Genomic DNA, 21,439 nt, shown 5'->3' on the forward strand with positions numbered 1-21,439 from the left:
TAGATCCGTTAGTTGAGATGGTTTGAGTAATTTCACTTTTGGGGTTGCCCGCATAGGGCGTACCCGGAAATGAGAGCGGTCCAAGAGACAAGGTTTCTCCTGCGCATTCCATCAAACAGTTGGTGGGCGTAATCCAAGTGACCAAATTTGGCATACATATTGATGGAAGAATCGCCAGCCAAAGATAGATAATGTTTTTTTTTCAGAAAACTTTGTTAGAGAATCTGACCTTCGCTCAAAGAATCGCCGGCCAATGATAGATTATGTTTTTTTTCAGAAAACTTGTAGGTCCTCCATTATCCCCTCACTGATTCAGAGTTCATTCGACCTCCGCTCCCGCCATGGGCATTAAGACCAGAAATGGGCATTGATCGATGAGCAAAATCTGACAAAAGCTTCCGTTGATGCTCATCTGTGTGAGGAAGACTAGCACGCAGAAGCTCCACAGGCATTTCATGATGTAGCGCCCTGGTGGCCTCTGAACCAATAACTTATGCGCTTTGATGACTATATAAATATTGATTATACTATATATAGTTTCATAGGCAATACTTGGTGAGCAGACCCAAAAATTCATCAAAGGATGCCTGCCAAAGGCGCGCGGTTAGAAATGCTACAGCTTCCAGCAGCGTGAGGGTCACTTAAGAGTACAGTTGCATTGGAATGCAAAAATATTAAAAAATAAATAAATAAAAAAGTTAACGGGTCTTAACGGATGAAACGGATGACTTATTAGATTAACAGGTTAAGTTCGGATGATTTGTTAGCTTAACGGGTCAGATTGAATCTGACCCAAACCCGATAAACTCTACATGTTTACAGGTCTTTCAAGATGTCGCTGGACTTGTAAATCAAGTTTTAAAGATAACAAATAGGATATTACACACTTGTCAATAACTTGCGCTTTATAACGTATAAAGTATAAACAATACTAAAATAACAAGTCTTGCCTATTTGTTGTCTTATTTCTTGAACAGACAAGTGAGCTCTCACAGTACAAATTTCCCCTTAAGTATTTCCTAATTCTATTGGATAAGATGCTTAGGATTGTTGGATTAAAAAGTCCGAATCATATTCAGTTCCAATGACTTAGAACCCATAGGACCCATATTCATGACTATCAATTGCTTCAGCCTCTTCACTTGATCCACAGGCTTCCCCATAGGACCCATATTCATGAATATCATTTGCTTCAGACTCTTCACTTGATCGACATGCTTCAGGCTCATCTCTTGATCGACCACCTTCGGAATCGTCATCTTATCTTGTTTCTTCTTCTACTTTTGGTTCCGTCGACATGAAGACATGATCAAATTTGAATTTCTCAACATCTTCGGCATACAATGGTTGTATACCACAGCTTTCCACCTTCCAAACCACCTTCATGGGTTTGCAAGGTGGCAAGCAGCCCGCTGGATTCTCTATCCCACAGGAATGACTTTCTACTGGCAAGCTGCCCGCTGGATTATTTATATGGGAAGACCGTTGTGGTGGCAAGCTGCCCGCTGGATTATTTATCCTACGGGAAGACCTGGATCTGAGGAACCTAAGGGAAGAACTGGATCTGAGGAAAAAAGGCCGCTGGTAGGAGTCAACAGGGTAGAAGTCAACAGAGACCTCATTGACAAGTTTGTAAACATTGGGGGAGCATTTTTCTGCTACCCTTTCACTACTAAAGGCCTCATTCCACACAAGCACGTGATATTGGTCATTGACAAGTTTGTAAACATTGGGGGAGCATTTTTCTGCTACCCTTGCACTATCACGGACGTCAGTCCACGCAAGCACGTCATATTGGTCGTAACCGTAGTCGTTCTGGCGGCTATTGATCTGGCGGCTGTCTTGTGGGATAGAGAATACAGAAGTGAACAGTTCATGGCTTACACCCATGAATTTGACAACGAAATTAGCTCTTACAATCAAGGAACGTTGCGGCTTTGGAACCCCAGAAACAACAGCAGACAGAGCGAAACCAAATAAACCTGTTTGAAACCAATCTGGACGAAGCTTGATGTTCACTGAAGATCCCTCACTTTGATAGCTGAACCAATTTGGAATTTCTTTTCCCCTGACATACAACCTGAATCTCAGGCCAAGGAGTGTCCTTTGATGGAGCACTAGTTGCCTCTCGCATAATTCTAATCTGTGCTTCTTCCATTATGTTGCTCCTTGCATTATTATCCAATTTTGGGCAATTAATAAAACGTTTGCAAAAGCAATCATGTTGAACCCAACCTTGTGTGAGTACTGTCCTTGTACTTGACACTGTCTTCAGCGACGTGCAGCCTTCAGCTTCAACATTACATAGCACTGGGAGCTCTGGTAAAGATTGAAGCTGCTCGCAGCCGACTAAGAAGAGTTTAGACAACCGAGAAGCTTGTTTGATGCTTGTAGGTATGCTCCTAACCTTGGTTCCACTCAGATTTAATTCTTGCAATGAGGTTGAGCAAAGTATCCCATATCATCTCTTCTCATTTTTCTTCTCTTTATCCTTCATGCTGCCTGCAAGATAGGGAGAATGTGAACAATCAGCCGGAGCTCTGATTGCTTACCTTGTCTGTCACTTCTTTCAGCAAATCCCCTAGCTCAGCGACTTGGGGGACTCCTACTACATGGTTTGTATCGCGCTTGACCAAGCCTGAAACTACAAATAAGCTTCAAGTGACATTAATACATTACCTTGTGCATCTCCACCAGTTACAGATACCATCCCTGGATGGAGGAAGAGTACTTCCAGAGAAGATGTCACATCTACCTATGAGACAGATAAGGAAAGTCAAGACGATACCACACTCCGGTACTTAGAAGTTTCGTGGTTACGAGATCATTCTCCCACAATATTTCCTAATGTCATTTGTACTAAATCATTCACTTGTACTCACTAAATGAGAACTTGAACCTATGTACTTGTGTAAACCCTTCACAATTAATGAGAACTCCTCTATTCCGTGGACGTAGCCAATCTGGGTGAACCACGTACATCTTGTGTTTGCTTTCCTATCTCTATCCATTTATATACTTATCCACACTAATGACCGGAGCAATCTAGCGAAGATCACAAAAAGTGACCGTTTTCGCTACCTATGATCTATCTTGCAAGAGAACGGAGAATTAGATGGAGATCTCAACCATAGAATACAAGCTGGATGGATGAAGTGTAAGAGTGCATCCGGCGTGTTGTGTGACCGTCGTAGGCCACTGAAGCTCAAGGGAAAATTTTATAGGACGGCAATAAAGCCAGCGATGTTGTATGGCACAGAATGTTGGGCGGTGAAGCATCAACACGTACACAAAATGGGTGTAGCGGAGATGAGGATGCTTCGTGGGATGTATGGGCACACGAGAAAGGATAAGATTGGGAATGCGGATATCCGAGGTAAAGTAGGAGTAGCCAAAATTGAAGGAAATATGAGAGAAAATCGGTTCCGGTGGTTTGGACATGTGCAAAGAAGGCCTACTGACGCTCCGGTTCGAAAATGTGACTACGGGACAGAGGTTCAGGGCCGAAGGGGTAGAGGAAGACCTAGGAAAACTTTGGAAGAGACCCTAAGAAAAGACTTGAGTACTTGGATCTAACGGAGGACATGACACAAAACCGAGCGCAATGGCGTTCTAGGATTCATATAGCCGACCCCACTTAGTGGGAAAAGGCTTTGTTGTTGTTGTTGTTGTCATTCCAGACTATTGCTAAGGTCGTTGGTCATCTGGATTACTCTTTTGCGTCAGCATGGCATCCTGATGGCTGCTTATTTGCCACTGGAAACCAGGACAAGACTTCCCGAGTCTGGGACATAAGAAATCTTTCATTGCCAGTTGCCGTTCTGAGGAATAGCTTGGGTGCTGCTAGGTCAATTCGCTTTTCATCAGATGGTCAGTTCTTGGTGGTCGCGGAACCTGCAGATTTTGTGCATATATATAGCACAAAGGCATACTACAAAGTGCGGCAAGAGATTGATTTCTTTGGGGAGATATCCGGTGTATCAATGAGTCCCGATGATGAGTCTCTGTATATAGGAATCTGGGACCGAACATACGCCAGCTTGCTACAGTATAACAGAAGGCACTAAGGGTGGAAACCCTCGTGTGGATAGTTTTGCTTCATCTCGCTCATAAGAAACCACTAAGGGTGGAAACCCTGGTGTGGATAGTGAGCCAGATGGTATTGTTGTACCCTTCATAATGTCACCACATGTGTATTGTGTAGGGTGTAAAGACTGTGAGTGAAATATGGAGTTGTCTTTGCCTTTCTCGATGCAAAGAGATTTAACCCAGAACTTCTCTCAGATCCAGCTTCCTCCCTCGGATGATCCATTCTCTCAATGATTAATCGATACCCTACTATTTTTGAACTCTTCTGGATAAGATAAGGGTGTTTTGGGTAGAAAAACGTGATTCCGGATGAAGGCTTTGTCCCGGAATCCGAATACTAGTTATTGTTCGATAGTCTGATTCCGAGAATATTAGGAATTGGATTGCTGATTTTGAGTGGACCCTGCATAAATTTTTATTCCCCAATGGATAGTAGACACTGGAATCCTTTCAGTCATGAATGATTCTCTTTCATTTCATTCCAACCCCTGTTGGTAAACACGCACAGATGTTGTATAGAGACTTTCAAATGACAGATGTATTCCTGTTGGACCACATAGCTTGGTGAGTAAAATGAGTACTACCCAGACAGCAACTAAGTATCATCCGTGCAGATGGGCCGAACTTTATCTCCTTCCTCTCTCACACACACAGTACACACGCACGCACAGAGAAAAGAGAGACGGCGGAGCCGCGCAGAGAGAGAGAGAGAGAGTAGTGTTTCCCTTTCATCTCTTACTTATCTCCAGACTCTGCAAATCATAACAGCAAGTGGATTAGCTAGCTGCCTGGATTGCAATCCCGACCCTCTGTTTTCCAGGCAAGTGTTTGTTCCTTCTTCTTACTCCCACTTTCTTTTTTTTCCAGTGTTTGGTTATTAATTTATTGTTATTATTTCAATTTTTTCAACCTCAATTTGCTGTAATTTTTTACCCTCTCTAATAAAATTTGTTTCGCTGATTTTTGTTTGCTTCAAACAAGAACGCTTACTGCATTCGGGCCATTCATATTTTTTGCTTATTGCAGTTCAGCCATCGACTTCGCCTATGTAATTTTACATTGCCGGTCCCAAGCCCGGATAAAGGAGGAGGGGGAGGGCGTCAGGTAGTCGACAGCCGGCACTCCATGATCACGTCGAATCCTTATGAAAATGAATCCAGAACAAAATCGCGCTAAAGCTAGGGCGTCACCCGTAAGTGGTGCGCTGTGTGGCCCGAGCACAGTGATAAGTGAGCAAGGGTCGCTGTATCTCCATCGGCACCCGGATGCAGTGTTAAATGAGCAAGGGGGCCGTAGAAACTTCTTTTCGAACGACTTCACTCAAAGTTGTTTGGGAGCATATGCTCCTATCAACTTTACACGGGACACACAAAAGAAGTACTTTGATCATATTAGACGGGGGAGGGTGAAGAAGCTAGGACAGAAGGGTAGAGTTCAAGAGAGCAAAATGCGTTTAGGAACGTGGAATATAGGAACCTTAACGGGAAAATCTATGGAAGTAGTGGAAGTTATGGTGAGGAGAAGGATAAATATTATGTGCCTACAAGAAACTAAGTGGGTTGGTAGTAAGGCAAAGGATCTAGAAAACTCAGGGTTTAAACTTTGGTATTCGGGCACAAATAGAACGAGAAACGGTGTTGGCATCATCGTGGACAAGACCTTGACACAAGATGTTGTAGATGTCAAGAGGGTAGGAGATAGAATCATGGCAATCAAGATTGTAATAGGACAAGAACTTATCAATGTGATTAGTGCGTACGCACCTCAAGTAGGATTGGATACGAGTTCGAATGAGAAATTTTGGGAAGACCTTGGAGACTTGGTGCAAGGAATTGCTCAGACGGAGAAGTTATTTATAGGAGGAGATTTAAATGGACACATGGGCAGGGAGACAGGCAACTATGGAGGTTTTCATGGTGGCCATGGTTTTGGGGAGAGAAACGAGGATAGGGAAGCTATCTTGGATTTTGCAATGGCATATGATCTCTTCTTAGCCAACACCTTCTTTAAGAAGAGAGAAGAACATGTGATCACCTACAAGAGTGGGTCGTCAAAAACACAAATAGATTTTCTTCTAATGAGGAAAAGGGATCGTATAACTTGTAAGGATTGCAAAGTTATACCAGGAGAGAGCGTGGCTAATCAACATCGCTTGTTGGTGATGGATGTACATATCAAAAGAGTGAGACAAAAGAACAAGACTTGGAAGTGCCCAAGGACTAGATGGTGGAATCTAAAAGAAGAAAAACAAGTCATTTTCAAAGAGAAGGTAATCACCCAATGTGTGTGGGATAGAGAGGGGGAAGCTAGCCAAATGTGGGATTCCATGGCTAGTTGTATCCGAAAAGTAGCAAAAGAGGTATTAGGAGAGTCCAAGGGCTTTGCCCCACACCAAAAGGAATCTTGGTGGTGGAATGAGGAGGTACAAACAAAGGTGAAGACTAAGAAGGAATGTTGTAAAGCCTTATACAAGGAGAGGACCGATGAAAATGGTGAAAGGTATAGAAAAGCGAAGCAAGAGGCGAAGAAAGCTGTCAGAGAAGCTAAGTTAGCGGCTTACGACGATATGTATAAACGACTAGATACCAAAGAAGGAGAGTTGGATATCTATAAACTAGCTAGAGCAAGGGAAAAGAAGACAAGGGACCTAAACCAAGTGAGGTGCATCAAGGATGAGGATGGAAAGGTTCTTGCTACAGAGAACGCGGTTAAAGACAGATGGAGAGGTTATTTTCATAATCTTTTCAATGAAGGACATGAAAGGAGTGCTTCTTTAGGGGAGTTGAGTAACTCAGAAGAGTGTAGAAACAACTCTTTTTATCGTCGAATCCGGAAGGAAGAAGTGGTTGTAGCTTTGAAGAAGATGAAGCATAGAAAAGCAACAGGCCCAGACGATATACCAATCGAAGTGTGGAAAGTTTTGGGAGAGACAGGTATAACATGACTCACTGACCTTTTCAATAGGATTTTGAAAACGAAGAAGATGCCAAATGAGTGGCGAACGAGCACTTTGGTGCCTATCTACAAGAATAAGGGCGACGTACAAAATTGCATGAACTATAGGGGTATTAAGTTAATGAGTCATACAATGAAGCTCTGGGAGAGAGTCATTGAGCATAGATTGAGGCAAGAGACACGGGTTTCGGACAACCAATTCGGGTTCATGCCAGGGCGCTCAACCATGGAGGCAATCTATCTCTTACGAAGATTGATGGAAAGATATAGAGATGGGAAAAATGATTTACACATGGTCTTTATAGATTTGGAAAAAGCGTATGATAGGGTCCCAAGAGACATTCTTTGGAGGATTTTAGAGAAGAAAGGAGTACGAATAGCATATATCCAAGCTATAAAGGATATGTATGAAGGAGCAAAGACTGCCGTAAGAACTCATGAAGGACAAACCGAAAGCTTTCCCATAACTGTAGGATTACATCAAGGCTCATCCTTAAGTCCTTACCTTTTTGCGTTGGTAATGGATGAGTTAACAGGACATATTCAAGATGATATTCCTTGGTGTATGCTTTTCGCAGACGATATAGTGTTGATAGATGAAACTCAGGAAGGGGTAAATGCAAAGCTTAACCTTTGGAGAGAAGTGTTGGAATCTAAAGGTCTTCGCCTAAGCCGATCAAAGACAGAATATATAGAGTGCAAGTTCAGTGCAAATGGAGGCCAAAACGAGTTAGGGGTGAGGATCGGAGATCAAGAAATACCAAAGAGCGACCGTTTTCGTTACCTAGGATCTATCTTGCAAAAGAACGGAGAATTAGATGGAGATCTCAACCATCGAATACAAGCTGGATGGATGAAGTGGAAGAGTGCATCTGGTGTGTTGTGTGACCGCCGTATGCCACTGAAGCTCAAGGGAAAATTTTATAGGACGGCAATAAGGCCGGCGATGCTGTATGGCACAGAATGTTGGGCGGTGAAGCATCAACACGTACACAAAATGGGTGTAGCGGAGATGAGGATGCTTCGTTGGATGTGTGGGCACACGAGAAAGGATAAGATTAGGAATGAGGATATCCGGGGTAAAGTAGGAGTAGTCGAAATTGAAGGAAAGATGAGAGAAAATCGGTTACGGTGGTTTGGACATGTGCAAAGAAGGCCTACTGACGCTCCGATTAGAAGATGCGACTATGGGACAGAGGTTCAGGGCCGAAGGGGTAGAGGAAGACCTAGGAAAACTTTGGAAGAGACTCTAAGAAAAGACTTAGAGTACTTGGATCTAACGAAGGACATGACACAGGACCGAGCACAATGGCGTTCTAAGATTCATATAGCCGATCCTACTCAGTGACTTGGATTTTCCAAGTCGCCAACCGAGAAGTTTTCCTCACTCGGAAAATTAAGGGAACACTACCCCAACCTACATGCTCCACTCAGAAAGCTTCAACATACAAGCTTCAACAAAAGAAAATTCAAAGAACTTAGCGAAGAAGGCTTTGGTGTATTTAACACAATACGTTGAAATGAAGGAAAACTTATTTATTGATATCCCCGATAAGCTACAAATATGTACATATACATGAGTCAAAATAAACAAACAAGATGGAGCCTTCACAAAGGTTGCTTAGGAGAAGTCTCAGCAGTCGGTAGAGCCCCAGAAAGAGAAGGCATCGAAGGGGGATCATTCGGAGCCTCAGTACTGGACAGAACCCTAGAAGGAGGAGGTATCAGAGGTTGATCATTTGGAGCTTCATTACGCGGTACAGCCCCAGAAGACGAAGGCAATAAATGCCTTTGGAACAAACCCACAAATCTCTGATGATCAAGTAAAACCTGACCATCAGTTTCCTTCATCTGGTCAAGCTTCCTCTTCATGTTTGTAGCATAGTCATGTGCAAGCCGGTGCAACTGTTTATTCTCATGCTTGAGCCCTCTAATCTCCTGTTTGAGACTCATCACTTCGGCCGCCAATGATTCAACTTGGCAGGTTCGAGCAAATAGGCGTTGGGCCATATTAGACACAGAACCTGCACACTGAACACTGAGAGCCAGCGAATCCTTAACAGCTAACTCATCAGACCGTTTGGAAAGTAGTCTGTTATCTTTGGGAGTGAGAAGGTTCCTGGCCACCACCGCAGCGGTCATATCATTCTTCATCACGGAATCCCCAACGGTAAGAGGACCAGTAGGGGAGACGAAGGATGGGCGCCATATGTTGTCTGGAGAATGCGGGGCTGCCTCTTCAACAAGGTTCAAGTCAAAACGACAGTCGGAGGGGCCAGACATTTTCAAAGGTGTTGAAGAGAGAAGAAGTCGGACAAATCAAGATCTTAGAAGTGCAAGAATGGAGCTTCTACTGGTGGAGATTCAAGTGTACTTTGGAACTTAATGCCAGCCTCTATAAAAAGCTGCACTCGACGGAGCTTCAGACATCGAAGAGGCGCCTGCTCAGAAATCGAAGAGGCGTTTGCTTTCTCAAAAGCTGGGCTGCTTAGAGACCACGAGGGTGATCTCATAAATCGAAGAGGTGTTTGCTTTCTCAAAAGTTAGGCTGCTCAAAGACCATGAAAGCCGATCTCAGAAATCGAAGAGGCGCTCGCTTTCTCAAAAGCTGGGCTCCTCAGAGACCACGAGGGCCGATCTCAGAAATCGAAGAGGCACCTACTTTTCCAGCCTTGTCAGCACCTGTCACACGCACACTCAGCTTTGCGGAAATTATGGGTATTCTGTCGAAGACTTCTGGGGAAGTAGAAAACACATGAATCTTACTGTTCAATCACCCACTTCCCACACGCAACAATAGCTTATGGGTACCACAGATAACTTTGCCAAAGTTCTCTGCCAAAGTTGAGCACGTGAAGCTTGCAGCTCCCACTACATCGCTCTGACCAAGAAGGGTAAAAGAATAGCAAAGAAACAGCACTAACAAAGTTTAGACCCATAAATTTTGAAGGTCTAGCTACCATATTATTACCCACAAGGGTAAAGGAACAGTACCACTGCTGGATAATTGGAAAGTCCCTGTGTCAACCTCTGTGCCTCGTGGCAAGGTAGACTAGCAAACATGCCCAACATTTACTCACATTCGAGAAAACACTCCCAATAAGATTGCTTGCTCCAAAATCGAAGAGGCACCGTCCTCCGAATCTCGAGAGCCAGACTCCCAACATGACTACTTTCTCAAAAATCGAAGAGAGGGTAAAGGAACAGTACCATTGCTGGATAATTGGAAAGTCCCTGTGTGTCAACCTCTGTGCTTCGTGGCAATGTAGACTAGCAAACATGCCCAACCATTACTCACATTCGAGAAAACACTTCCAACAAGATTGCTTGCTCCAAAATCGAAGAGGCACCGCCCTCCGAATCTCGAGAGCCAGACTCCCAACATGATTACTTTCTCAAAAATCGAAGAGACATTGCTCCCCGAATCTCGAGAGCCAGACCCCCAGCATGATTGCTTTCTCAAAAATCGAAGAGGCATCGTTCTCCGAATCAATCGAAGAGGCGCTCGCTTTCTCAAAAGCTGGGCTACTCAGAGATCACGAGGGCCGATCTCAGAAATCGAAGAGGCACCTACTTTTCTAGCCTTATCAGCACCTGTCACACGCACACTCAGCTTTGCGGAAATTATGGGCATTCTGTCGAAGACTTCTGGTGAAGTCGAAAGCACATGAATCTTACTGTTCAATCACCCACTTCCCACACGCAACAATAGCTCATGGGTACCACAGATAACTTTGCCAAAGTCTCTGCCAAAGTTGAGCACGTGAAGCTTGCAGCTCCCACTACATCGCTCTGACCAAGAAAGGTAAAAGAATAGCAAAGAAACAGCACTAACAAAGTTTAGACACATAAATTTTGAAGGTCTAGCTACCATATTATTACCCACAAGGGTAAAGGAACAGTACCACTGCTGGATAATTGGAAAGTCCCTGTGTGTCAACCTCTGTGCCTCGTGGCAAGGTAGACTAGCAAACATGCCAAACCTTTACTCACATTCGAGAAAACACTCCCAACAAGATTGCTTACTAAAAAATTGAAGAGGCACCGCCCTCCGAATCTCGAGAGCCAGACTCCTAACATGATTACTTTCTAAAAAATCGAAGAGACACTGCTCCCCAAATCTCGAGAGCCAGACCCCCAGCATGATTGCTTTCTCAAAAATCGAAGAAGCATCGTTCTCCGAATCTCGAGAGCCAGATACCACATACCACTTTTTCAAAGTGCTCTGACAGAGTTAAAACATGTGAAGCTGGCAGCTCCCACTACCGTGCTATGACCAAGCAGGGTAAAGGAATAGCACTACTACTTGTTGTTAGGGAGACTCCTATATATGTCGACCTCCATCCCCAACGGACAGGCAGACCTGCAAAAATGCTTAACCCTTCCTCATATCTGAGAGGGCACTCCCAACGAAGCCTTTCTAAATATTCAGCTTTCTTTCCCCCCGATAATACCTCTGCAAACAAGCTATACTAGAGCAAGAATATCTCATATCATCAGGGTTAAAAGCAAGAGTATCCCATATCATGCTTTTTCCCTGTCTTTTCCTTTGGCCTTGTTTTTACCTGCAAGACAAGGAGAAAGAGAGCAATCAGTCAGCACTTGAAATCAAGCTCCCAACCAGGAACTGACTGCCTGGAACCCCTTACCTGATTACTTACCTGGCATTGCTCTCGAGTACTCATCTTCAACATCTTATGTTTCCAGGGAAGATACCGCATCTGCTTGAGGAACAGATAGGGCAAGTGCGAAGGATACAAGGAAGCATGTGGAGACAAGCATAACAGCACACGTGCCTATACATCCATTACTCTGTCAAAAGCAAAAGTATCCCATATCAGCAGGGTCGAACGTACTCTAGATTTGATGGACTTGTTTTGACCCTCAAATTCTTCAGTCGGCCTTATACTCTGGAGGAAACCAGAAAACCCTCCAGCTCAGTTCAAGAATAAGCCTGTGGAAAGTTACTTCTTCAAAAGCAAAAGTATCCCATATCATCTCTTCTCATTTTTCTTCTCTTTATCCTTCATGCTGCTGCAAGATGGGGAGAAGGTGAACAATCAGTCGGAGCTCTGATTGCTTACCTTGTCTGTCACCTCTTTCAGCAGATCCCCTAGCTCGGCGACTTGGGGGACTCCTACTACATGGTTTGTATCGCGCTTGACCAAGCCTGAAACTACAAGTAAGCTTCAAGTGAAATTGATACATTACCTTGTGCATCTCCACCAGTTAAAGATACCACCCCTGGATGGAGGAAGAGTACTTCCAGAGAAGCTGCCACATCTACCTATGAGACAGATAAGGCAAGTCAAGATGATACCACACTCCGATACTTAGAAGTTTCGTGATTACGAGATCATTCTCCCACAATATTTCCTAATGTCATTTGTACTCTAATGTCATTTGTACTAAATCATTCACTTGTACTCACTAAAGGAGAGCTTAAACCTATGTACTTGTGTAAACCCTTCACAATTAATGAGAACTCTTCTATTCCGTGGACGTAGCCAATCTGGGTGAACCACGTACATCTTGTGTTTGCTTTCCTATCTCTATCCATTTATATACTTATCCACACTAATGACCGGAGCAATCTAGCGAAGATCACAAAAAGCGACCGTTTTCGCTACCTAGGATCTATCTTGCAAGAGAACGGAGAATTAGATGGAGATCTCAACTATAGAATACGAGCTGGATGGATGAAGTGTAAGAGTGCATCCGGCGTGTTGTGTGACTGTCGTAAGCCACTGAAGCTCAAGGGAAAATTTTATAGGACGACAATAAGGCCAGCGATGTTGTATGGCACAGAATGTTGGGCGGTGAAACATCAACACGTACACAAAATGGGTGTAGCGGAGATGAGGATGCTTCGTGGGATGTGTGGGCACACGAGAAAGGATAAGATTGAGAATGAGGATATCCGAGGTAAAGTAGGAGTAGCCGAAATTGAAGGAAAGATGAGAGAAAATCGGTTTCGGTGATTTGGACATGTGCAAAGAAGGCCGACTGACGCTCCGGTTCGAAGATGTGACTACGGGACAGAGGTTCAGGGCCGAAGGGGTAGAGGAAGACCTAGGAAAACTTTGGAAGAGACTCTAAGGCTTAGAGTACTTGGATCTAACGGAGGACATGACACAAAACCGAGCGCAATGGCGTTCTAGGATTCATATAGCCGACCTCACTTAGTGGGAAAAGGCTTTGTTGTTGTTGTTGTTGTTGCAGTTCAGCCATCGAACTATCGTGTATTTTTGTTGTGTCGAATGTTCAAACTATCGTGCTTGGTCATGAGATTTTTACTTTGTCCTGGCCTGGCGTATGAACTAGTCCAAGTTTATAATATAAAGGCGAATTTCAAGTAGACCTGGCATTTTTGGACCCGATCCGTTAACCCGGCCCGTTAATATTAGTATTTGGATGGATGCTTAACGAGCCGGGTCACAACCCATTAAATAATGAATCACTTTGGATCAATCCATTAGATCCGTTAGTTGAGAAGGTTCGAGTAATTTCACTTTTGGGGTTGCCCGCATAGGGCGTACCCGGAAATGAGAGCAGTCCAAGAGACAAGGTTTCTCCTGCGCATTCCATCAAACGGTTGGTGGGCGTAATCCAAGTGACCAAATTTGGCATACATATTGATGGAAGAATCGCCGGCCAAAGATAGATAATGTTTTTTTTTTTCAGAAAACTTTGTTAAAGAATCTGACCTCCGCTCAAAGAATCGCCGGCCAATGATAGATTATGTTTTTTTCTTCAGAAAACTTGTAGGTCCTCCATTATCCCCTCACTACTTCAAAGTTCATTCGACCTCCGCTCCCGCCATGGGCATTAAGACCAGAAATGGGCATTGATCGATGAGCAAAATCTGACAAAAGCTTCCGTTGATGCTCATCTGTGTGAGGAAGACTAGCACGCAGAAGCTCCACAGGCATTTCATGATGTAGCGCCCTGGTGGCCTCTGAACCAATAACTTCTGTGCTTTGATGACTATATAAATATTGATTATACTATAGTTTCATAGGCAATACTTGGTGAGCAGACCCAAAAATTCATCAAAGGATGCCTGCCAAAGGCGCGCGGTTAGAAATGCTACAGCTTCCAGTAGCGTGAAGGTCACTTAAGAGTACAGTTGCATTGGAATGCAAAAATATTAAAAAATAAATAAATAAAAAAGTTAACGGGTCTTAACGAATGAAACGGATGACCTATTAGATTAACAGGTTAAGTTCGGATGATCTGTTAGCTTAACGGGTCAGATTGAATCTAACCCAAACCCGATAAACTCTACATGTTTACAGGTCTTTCAAGATGTCGCTGGACTTGTAAATCAAGTTTTAAAGATAACAAATAGGATATTACACACTTGTCAATAACTTGCGTTTTATAACGTATAAAGTATAAAAATTACTAAAATAACAAGTCTTGCCTATTTGTTGTCTTATTTCTTGAACAGACAAGTGAGCTCTCACAGTACAAATTTCCCCTAAAGTATTTCCTAATTCTATTGGATAAAGATGCTTAGGATTGTTGGATTAAAAAGTCCGAATCTTATTCAGTTCCAATGACTTCGAACCCTTCAGACTCTTCACTTGATCCACATGCTTCAGGCTCATCTCTTGATCGACCACCTTTGGAATTGTCATCTTGTCTTGTTTCTTCTTCTACTTTTGGTTCCGTCGACATGAAGACATGATCAAATTTGAATTTCTCAACATCTTCGGCATACAATGGGCGTATACCACAGCTTTCCACCTTCATGGATTTGGAAGGTGGCAAGCTGCCCGCTGGATTATTTTTCCCAAACATAGCCCGTCGTGGCAAGCTGCCCGCTGGATTATTTTTCCCAAACATAGCCCGTCGTGGCAAGCTGCCCGCTGGAATATTTATCCCAAGGGAAGGCGGTGGTGGTGGCGGCAAGCTGCCCGCTGGATTATTTATCCTACGGGAAGACCCCGATCTGAGGACGAAAAAAGCCCGCTGGTAGGAGTCAACAGGGTAGAAGTCAACAGAGACCTCATTGACAAGTTTGTAAACATTAGGGGAGCATTTTTCTGCTACCCTTTCACTACTAAAGGCCTCATTCCACACAAGCACGTGATATTGGTCGTAACCGTAGTCATTCTGGCGGCTGTCTTGTGGGATAGAGAATACAGAAGTGAACAGTTCATGGCTTTCACACATGAATTTGACAATGAAATTAGCTCTTACAATCAAGGAACGTTGCGGCTCTGGAACCCCAGAAACAACAGCAGACAGAGCGAAACCAAATAAACCTGTTTGAAACCAATCTGGACGAAGCTTGATGTTTACTGAAGATCCCTCACTTTGATAGCTGAACCAATTTGGAATTTCTTTTCCCTGACATACAACCTGAATCTCAGGCCAAGGAGTGTCCTTTGATGGAGCACTAGTTGCCTCTCGCATAATTCTAATCTGTGCTTCTTCCATTATGTTGCTCCTTGCATTATTATCCAATTTTGGGCAATTAATAAAACGTTTGCAAAAGCAATCATGTTGAACCCAACCTTGTGTGAGTACTGTCCTTGTACTTGACACTGTCTTCAGCGACGTGCAGCCTTCAGCTTCAACATTACATAGCACTGGGAGCTCTGGTAAAGATTGAAGCTGCTCGCAGCCGACTAAGAAGAGTTTAGACAACCGAGAAGCTTGTTTGATGCTTGTAGGTATGCTCCTAACCTTGGTTCCACTCAGATTTAATTCTTGCAATGAGGTTGAGCAAACGAGACCATCAGGGACATCCTTAAGGTGCTTGCAGCCACTAAGGTCTAAAGTTTGAAGCCTAATTAGATTTTCAATAGGCGAAGGAAGCATTTTGACAGCTGTCTCTTTCAAACAAAGAGACACCAAATGTTCCATTGGCTCCAAGATCTCTGGGAAGTTTTCAAGTTTAGAGCAGCCAGATAGATTGAGTTCCTCCAGATATTTCAACTTACAAATGTGGGTTGGTAGACTCACAAGTCTCTTGAAATCAACCAATGATAATTTAGTTATATCCCTGGGAAGCTCAGAAAACTCACCAAGAGATGTGCAGCTCTCAATACCCAAAACATTAGAGACTTTCAGCTCACAGTTGTTGCTTGGAAGTTTCTCAAGGTCTTCGCAACGACCTATATTTAAGTAAGAAATATTTTTGTTAGACCAAACTGATTCAGGCAACTCCTTTATACCAGCGCCTCGTAAATTTAAGTGTTGAATATTTCCTGGCATCTCTGGAAGATACTTGAGGCTGGTACAGTCTTGAAGATGAAGATGAGTAAGCTTGTCAAGATGTTGAAAACACCCAGGAATTTCAACCAAACTAAAACAGCCATTGAGATTTATGTGCACAATTTTTAGACTCCCAGAGAGATTTGGAACTTCAATTAGATTTATGGAGTGACGCAGATCAATAACTTGTAAGTTGACAAGTATCTGCAACAAATGAAATAGAAATATAAAGAATTAATATAATTTCTACACTTGATTTTATACAAGAATTAAAATAGGCCTATAATATAATATAATATACCTGGTCTTCTCTCCAAAGCTTCTTCTTAACATTGCTATAGGGCAAATGTAGCTCAACTAGATTTTCCGGACAAAAATTTGATGGCAAAGATTCCAATGGATACCAATCACAGTAAAGATAACGAAGAGAATCGGGAAGGTCTAGGGAAGCGTTCAATTTGTGGCCACCATACACAATTAGCAATCTTAGGTTACACATCACTTTGAAGTCTGCACGTTTCAATGGTCGCTTTGCAATGTAAGACCAATGAACCCGTATGGCTTCAACATTTGGAGTTTCCTGAGAATAAATGTGAATATAAACATGTTAAAATGTAACGCACATTTGGAAAAAGAGTATTTCCGATGGTAAACATGTACAAGTGTCTTAGCCTAGTCAAATATCCAAGATATTTGGTTCATATTCCAAAGACTTCCTAACACAATAAAAATTCAATCAAATTCATCTCTTAACAATCTGACTTCTTTATTATAAATTAGTTTTACTTTGTTTTGTTGTCATCTAAAGTTGTAATTTTTTTCCTAAACAAAAAAGAAAAAAAAATTGAATGCATTTGGCTCTTACCGTGTTACTCCTCAATACACAATAGACATCCTCATCATTGAACAACCTACTCCGTTTACCGGGATCTTTAAGTACAATTGTCCTTCCCATTTCTTGTAGCAAATCGTGCATCTCTATGGTTTCCCTTCCCCAATTTGAATCAATTGATATGAGAGACATATCAATGAGACGTCTAATTCCGGGTGTCGCAACAAATCCACGAACATCTAACATTCGTTTTACCTCATCCACAAGATCCCCTTTATGCCAACAAGCTATATCCAGAAATATCTCTTTCTCATTCTCTTCCAATCTATCATAACTTATTCTCAACACTTTCTGGATATCTTCACTGGGAAATCGTTTTAGTCTGTTGAATTCATCTTCCCAGTCTTCTTTGTTGCTCTGACAATTGAAGAACAATGACCCTAGAACTGTAAGAGCTAAAGGAACGCCTCTGGCATAATGCACAGCCTTTTCTGCCAACTCCTTATAATCTGTTATACAAGTACTGTTATTCTTGAAAGCACGCGAACAGAAGAGCTGAAGAGCGTCATCCGGTTTTAATACCTCAACCTCGTAGATATTATCCGCTTCAACAGTTGCCGTAAGTGTGCCCCTGTCTCTACTTGTGATAATGATTCTACTTCCAGTGCCATACCGAAGACGATTGCCAACTACACGTTCCATTTGCATTGGAGTATTCACATCATCAAGAACAATGAGGACCTTTGTGCGGCTGAGCCTTTTTCGAACACTAGTTGATCCTATGGATAGATCTTCTTCCTTGAATATCTCGCTTAGAAGTTTCTTTTGCAGGCAATCTAGTCCATCTGGTTGTTCAGATTTCTCCCTAACATTTTTAAGAAAACAAGAAGCTTCGAATTTAGAAGAGAGTCTGTGAAATACAGCTTCAGCAAGGGTGGTCTTGCCAATACCACCCATGCCCCAAATACCTACAGTGATGCAAGCGTCCGGTGAATGAATGCTTAATAGCGATTCGATCTTCTTGATGCGGCCTTCAATTCCAACATAGTCCTTTAAATCACAGGATGATTCGCGACACAATTTGGTCCAAATATCCTTTACAACTTCCTTAACTAAGTCGGCATCAGTCCTGGCATAATGATTATGAAAGAAAGCAATAGTTAGTCTTAAATATACATACCTTACAAAATCTTAGCACAAATAAAATCATCACAAGTTTAAAGAAAATTTATAATTTAATACAAGTTAAAGAATTAGTTAGTTACCCATAATTTTGTGAAACAAACCCAGATATATCTGCTGCATTCTTCAAAGCATTGCTCCACTTGTGCACCTTATCAATACCGTCCTTGAAACGTTTTTCAAGTTGAGCAAATGCACCCGCATAACTCCCGTGTTGTTTTCGTACATCAGATGGATTGATGTCGTAGAATACAGGTATAACCATCTGGCCATGTTTTTCCTTGCATTCGAGTATATGCACAAGCTCATCCAAACACCAAGTGGAAGAAGCATAGTCCTTCGAGAAAATGATCACCGAAAGCTGTGATTCCTCGATTGCTTGGAGAAGGGCAGGTGCGATTTCATCTCCTCTCTTAAGCTTGTCATCAATATAGGTTGTGATTTTTTTCTCAAGTAAGGCAGCGTGAAGGTGGCTGGTAATACCACGGCGGGTGTCCTCACCTCTGAAACTAATAAACACATCGTACTTTTTTGTATCATCAGCATCAACAGGAGCAGCAGCGGATGAAGAAGAAGACGCGATATCCATAACCTCTAGTTTTCAGATCCAGCAAAAACATGTAGTTGCAGACAGATTAATGTTTAATTAAGGAGATAATATTATGACGTTGCACGAATTAAGGAGAATTTACCTAGAATTGGCACAAAGTTTCAGTGAGTGAGAGACGAAAGTAGAAACATATTTTCTTTGAAAAAAACTATAATTTGAAGAACGATATTCATATATTTGCAATCTTGATATGAACGACGTCATCTCAGCATGTAAAACTACCAGTAGTTGAAAACCATAAAATGATATAAATGCAAACCTCGTCTCCTTGCTTTGCTCCCCTCACAATCAGTATCATCATCGTCACCTGATCGATTCCTGCAAGTGAAGTTTTGGTTATGTTTCGTACAGTTATTAGTCAATAAACATAAATCGGATTATTATGCATACCAAAAAACACCGCACAAAAAGGATGCAAAAAATAAACTTGAGACCTCTTTGTTATGTTCTCTTCCTTCTTTTCTATTTCCATCTGCGCTTTCTCTTTCAATCTATTGCAATGAAGCTTTTCAGAACCTCTGTTAAGAGAACCGTTTAATCCAAACGTCAAAAGGAGAAATTAACAGCAGACGTAACAAAAATTAATTAGCAAATTAAATGTCAGCATAACATAACAACTGAACTTATTAATTACGAAGAAATGACAAAAAATATAGAAAGAGCCTTAAACAGTATCAATAAACATTAAACACTGACTAACCTCTGACAAGTTACCAATTTGACAAGAAACCAAATCTTCTGCACCCAAAATGAGTGTCGCCTCTTTGTGGGACTAATGAGTGTCTGCCGCCTATTAAATTCATGAAAACAAAATTAAGAAAAGTTAAGATATTGTAAGACATGAGCCATAGAGAGGCCACACCCATTTTGGGTGCAGAAGATTTGATCTCATTTGACAATGGCTTGTTTGTTTTCTCCACCTTCAAAACAAGAAAATTTCAACTTCAAAATAATATATCCAAAACAATTACTTTTTTGTATCTTCAGCAGTGGCGGCAGCGGATGACGACGAATAAGAAGAAGAACCACATATATCCATAACCTCTAGTTTTCAGATCCAGGAGTAGTAGTTGCAGAGAGATTAATTGTGAATAGAGAGAAAGAGAGACTGGTTCAAAATTAAGGAGGATACAACAAAAGCGAGAGAGAGAGTAATTCAGAATTAAGGAGGATCTAATGAAAAACAGAAAAGAGAGGGGGAGAGGGAGACTAGTTCAGATTTTACTTGACTTAGCCTTTGACTAGATGCACAGAGTTCCAAAAGCTCTTTTGGAAAAGCTCTATGAGTAAGAGATGACCAGTTACAGAAGCATAAAAATGGGCATATGGGATGGGGCCCGCCCTTTACGCGCTTTGCGCAGGCTCCAGATTTGCTGTCCCCAAAAGTATGTCTCGTTTGTGTTTTTTTGCTAATATATTGACACATGTCTTTTAACTTAACCTAAAATCATGGTCTTAAATGCCGATAATATTAGCGAAATATCGCTGATATTATCGATTTTTCGTGGTAACGATATTTTAATAGGTATCCAATTAGTTTTCGTCAAAATATCGCAATATATTCGATATTATCGAAACAATCTCGTCGGAAAGGCAGCCGAGGCTGCGTCGTCGCACTACCCAGATCTATTGCATACTCAGACCTAAGATCTGCGCCTCAATGACGGCGATTCCGCCGCCGTTGCCGAAGTCGCGGCAAAATAGCTTGTGGAACGGATCGCAGTTGTAGATCCGGAACCCGTGGTCTGTCCCCACGGCGAAGCAGGCGGGTCTTGGTTGAAGCAGACATGGAATAGAGATGGAGGCGAGCGCGGCGCTGGCGGGGCGGGCTCTGGGGGGAGAAGGAGAATGGGTGGTTGTTGTGGAGGTTGAGGTTGGGGTTTGGGGGCAATTAGGGGTCGTGGTGGTCGTTGCTGGAGTCAACGACAGAGGTGGGGTTGTCGTCAGTGGGATTGGTGAGGAAGGCGGAGGCGGAGATGAAAGAGTGCGAAGAGAGAGAGAGTGAGTGAGAGCAGAGATGAGAGAGTGTGAATAATATGCGGTGGTTGTGCAAGTTGAGGATTCAAAAAATTGGGTAATGTGAGGTAGCAGATGTTGACGTTTTTGGATAGTTTAAAAATTGAAAACCATGGACTTTGAGATGGTTTTAATCATGAAAACCACCCAAGGTGGATGGGTGATGGGAAATAGCAAGATGAGGTGGATGGTTTATAAAGTGGAATATATATATATATATATATCTTATATAAATTATAAATTATTGTTTTCGATTACAATTTTACATAATTTAATAGCATCTTCAATATAAATTTTAAATAAAACCCCCACAACCATATAATTCTTAAATAAATAAAAAAAAGGGTAATAGTTACTCATGTATCTTACCATGCAATGTATAAAGTGTAAAATATTATACTAATTCATTATATATAAATGATTATGGTGTGTTTAAACTTCTTTTATTAATTACTACATATTTTCTACACTCACAATGTTTGCCAGCTCGCTATATAATCAACTTAAATCAGTTAAATCCATCATGC

General features: G+C 42.1%; 2 protein-coding genes across 4 annotated transcripts; one reads left to right on the forward strand and one right to left on the reverse strand.

Moving 5' to 3' along the window:
- Window positions 1-1,434: 1,434 nt before the first annotated feature.
- LOC139195401 (uncharacterized WD repeat-containing protein C2A9.03-like) lies at window positions 1,435-4,067 on the forward strand. The gene is made up of 2 exons (XM_070820933.1): window positions 1,435-1,770; window positions 3,681-4,067. Exons 1-2 carry the CDS (start codon window positions 1,435-1,437, stop codon window positions 4,065-4,067), a joined length of 723 nt encoding a protein of 240 aa, XP_070677034.1.
- Window positions 4,068-14,407: 10,340 nt separating this feature from the next.
- LOC103409226 (disease resistance-like protein DSC1) lies at window positions 14,408-20,850 on the reverse strand. 3 transcript variants are annotated; one of them, XM_029100847.2, is made up of 8 exons: window positions 19,868-20,850; window positions 19,597-19,686; window positions 19,331-19,414; window positions 19,156-19,214; window positions 18,370-18,880; window positions 17,138-18,233; window positions 16,574-16,852; window positions 14,408-16,476 (listed from the first exon to the last, which is right to left on the reverse strand). In XM_029100847.2, the coding sequence occupies exons 1-8, from the start codon at window positions 19,933-19,935 to the stop codon at window positions 14,593-14,595; spliced, it is 4,071 nt and encodes a 1,356-aa protein (XP_028956680.1). In that variant the 5' UTR covers window positions 19,936-20,850; the 3' UTR covers window positions 14,408-14,592. The 3 variants fall into 3 exon arrangements, with proteins under 3 accessions (XP_028956680.1, XP_070675973.1, XP_070675974.1); XM_070819872.1 differs by lacking the exon at window positions 19,331-19,414 and having other exon boundaries at window positions 19,868-20,184; XM_070819873.1 differs by lacking the exon at window positions 19,597-19,686 and having other exon boundaries at window positions 19,868-20,077.
- Window positions 20,851-21,439: the final 589 nt, after the last annotated feature.

Source organism: Malus domestica, chromosome 04 (assembly GCF_042453785.1).
Source record: "Malus domestica chromosome 04, GDT2T_hap1".
Classification (NCBI taxonomy): domain Eukaryota; kingdom Viridiplantae; phylum Streptophyta; class Magnoliopsida; order Rosales; family Rosaceae; genus Malus; species Malus domestica.